Source organism: Austrofundulus limnaeus, unplaced genomic scaffold, assembly GCF_001266775.1.
Source record: "Austrofundulus limnaeus strain Quisiro unplaced genomic scaffold, Austrofundulus_limnaeus-1.0 Scaffold418, whole genome shotgun sequence".
Lineage (NCBI taxonomy): Eukaryota > Metazoa > Chordata > Actinopteri > Cyprinodontiformes > Rivulidae > Austrofundulus > Austrofundulus limnaeus.
In genome coordinates, this window is record NW_013952820.1 from 338,057 (window position 1) to 340,818 (window position 2,762).

Sequence of the window (2,762 nt, forward strand, 5' to 3'; positions counted from 1 at the left end):
TATATATATAGTTTGGGATTATTTTTAATCGCCGTTTTAGTGTTCTTAAGTAAAGTGTTTTCTGTTCATTTTGAATCAGTTATTTTATTGAATCTAAATGTCCTTCTATGCACTGACCTGATAAAAGACAGAATGGATTGAATCAGCCTTTTTAGTTGTCCATCAGCATTTCATTTAATGAAAATAAATTCCTCCTAAGCTTAAACAGGACACATCTACAAATACTTGCATGTCACAACCTGCCTAGACTCCCTGAAACAACACGGACATTATTCTAATGAGATCCGGACTCATTAATCACAGCCTCTAGTGTAAATCACAGCTGATGTCATGTCTCACACAGAACCCTACTGTTCCACCTTTAGGTTTCAAAACACAAACTGTCAAACGCCTCGTAAATTTCAGGCACAATTAGGAACAAACCTATAATTTAGATCTAAAGTAAACATTAGAAGCTTTATGGCTGCAGACGGAGCAAGAGGTTTGCAGGAACTCACCTGCCTACAGGTCCCACAGCGACTGTGCAGTTTCCCCCTAGCGTCAAGTTTCCGCCTTTTGTAAACGCATCAATCGCCCTCCGCTGGTTCAGGATGATTACCAGGTCAGACACCTGTATACAATGCGGTGCATTCAAGGACCATTCGAAATCCTAGAATTTTGTTTTTAATAAAGCTTAACTTACCTCCACTCCGATATCAAAACCTCCACCCAGTCCAGCGATACCGATGGCGGAAGGGGCAGACCAACCTGTACACACAGCACACATTAACGGTTATTCTAATGACTGAAATGACTCTCAGCTACTACCACCTTTATCACACACACAGTTACATCATTGCTCACTTTTCATGACTGCATGCAATAAAAAGGTGGTATCTAACCAAGCTGTGACTGCTGGAGACTTAAAATCGAAAAAAAAAAAAAAAGGAAAAACTGTTTAATGTCTCACCTAATTGTTAATGTTTGGGGCTTCATTTTAACAGACAATACAGTTTTAATGCGCACAAACAGAACTGCATTCTTGGTCGCACAATACATTTTGTTGTCCATCTTTGCCCACATCATTCCCACCTCAGCACCGGGCCCCATATTTATGATTAAATTTGTTAAAATACAAAGAAAATGGAGGTGGGTGCAAGACACCTGCCACAACTGATTTTTTCAGTTGTGTTCAATTGTTGCACAATTTTAAACATGTTCAAAATTCCAGCAACAGGATTCATGAACAAAAGACAAGAATCACCACTAGATATTCTAAAGTAGTGATGCTAAATAATGGTTTTTGAAGGAGACATATCATGCTTTTAAATCCTTCTTTTCACATTTAAATCATCATCATTTGGGGTCTAAAGTGGAACTACATATTGAGATGGAGTGTAGTGAGAGAATTATTAAAAGGAAAAAGTGAAAGTGATACAAAAAGTATGCTGTCACATAGGGATGGCGTGATTTATGATTCAATCGTCTATCGGCAATTGAAGGGTTAGAATGTAATTTTATTTAAAGGGCGATCTTTATTAATTAATTAAATGCCATGCCAGGGATGTAAAATAAATTTTAAATGTGCCCTTCTCTGTAAATTAAAATGTTTTAATCATCATCATTGTGATCTGTGCAAATGAGGGAATAAAATCACAGTGCTTCGTCTCTTTTTTCCTTTTTTTCTCTGAGTCTGAGCCAAAATGCGCAGCTCCACTTCACGTCATCTTCTTGCTTTGGTGCACCACAAATGACCCAAATAGTGCTATATTATAATGTTTAAATACAAAACGAATAAAACATGACAATCACACATTTGAACAAATAATTTTAACCAGTTCCGAACCGGACCAGAGCGCAGTCCCTCACCCCTGCTTCATCCCCGTCACTCTGGGCTCTGTGTGCGGGTTGAAATTTTCACCCCCCTATACATAAGAACACATACGAACTACAGTATATGGTGTGATTGGTCAGAAGTTTGTGGGAATGTTTGTTTGTGCTAAAAGCGCTCAGACACTGCGTTTGCTTCAACCGCTCACTTAAAAAAAAGGAGAAAAAAAGTGACTTGTTCGAATGTCGACTACCAGGAAGCAGCAATTCATAGTCAAACGGCCAGAACCTCATAGAAGGGGATAAAATAGACTATTTTCACGGTGAAATCTGACTGATAAAAACTTTTGAGCTTAATCCTGGGTGAGTGTCGGACATTTTTTTCCGCATTGGACTCCCTCCGGGTAGAAATCCCCTGTAGTGACATATGCAGCAGCAGGGAGGGGGTTTCCCAGGAGCTCGGCGCGAGGGTCTCAGGAACTATGAAAGGTATGTGCGAACATGAACACCGAATAACCATGGAATTCACAAGCGACTTCAGAAAAAAAGAAGCCGTCGCTTATAATAAGCGGACCTGCTTGCTTTTTTTTTAACAACGTAACTGCGCATACCTTATCAGCCGATTGGATCGTCTATCGGCGATAGCCAGTGACCAAGATTTATGATCTGAAAATAGGGACGATTTCCCATCCCTACTATCATACACAAAGTGTCAAAGAGAAGTAAATTTCCATAAACTTTACATGGGAATTATGAGAGTTAGTTTGTCCCCACTTTTAAGTTAACGGTATCAAAGTCAAACAAAAATATAAGCATTTGGCTTTGTCATAGTTAAATAATGTACTTGAATTTCTTTATGAATTTAATTTAATCTCTATTTACAAATACACTAACCAACTGTTCCATCAGTTTGTGGTCACCAGTGTCATCTTTTACACTGTAGTGTGCTGTGG

At 38.8% G+C, this 2,762-nt stretch overlaps 1 protein-coding gene across 1 annotated transcript in view; it reads right to left on the minus strand.

Annotated features, from left to right (window-relative positions):
* Positions 1-2,762, minus strand: part of sh3yl1 (SH3 and SYLF domain containing 1) — a gene marked incomplete at its 5' end in the record, with an annotated part of 23,720 nt that overhangs the window by 18,454 nt on the left and 2,504 nt on the right. The window contains 2 exon segments of the mRNA XM_014024329.1: positions 498-610; positions 683-747. Of these exon segments, the coding sequence (XP_013879783.1) occupies positions 498-610; positions 683-747 (178 nt within the window).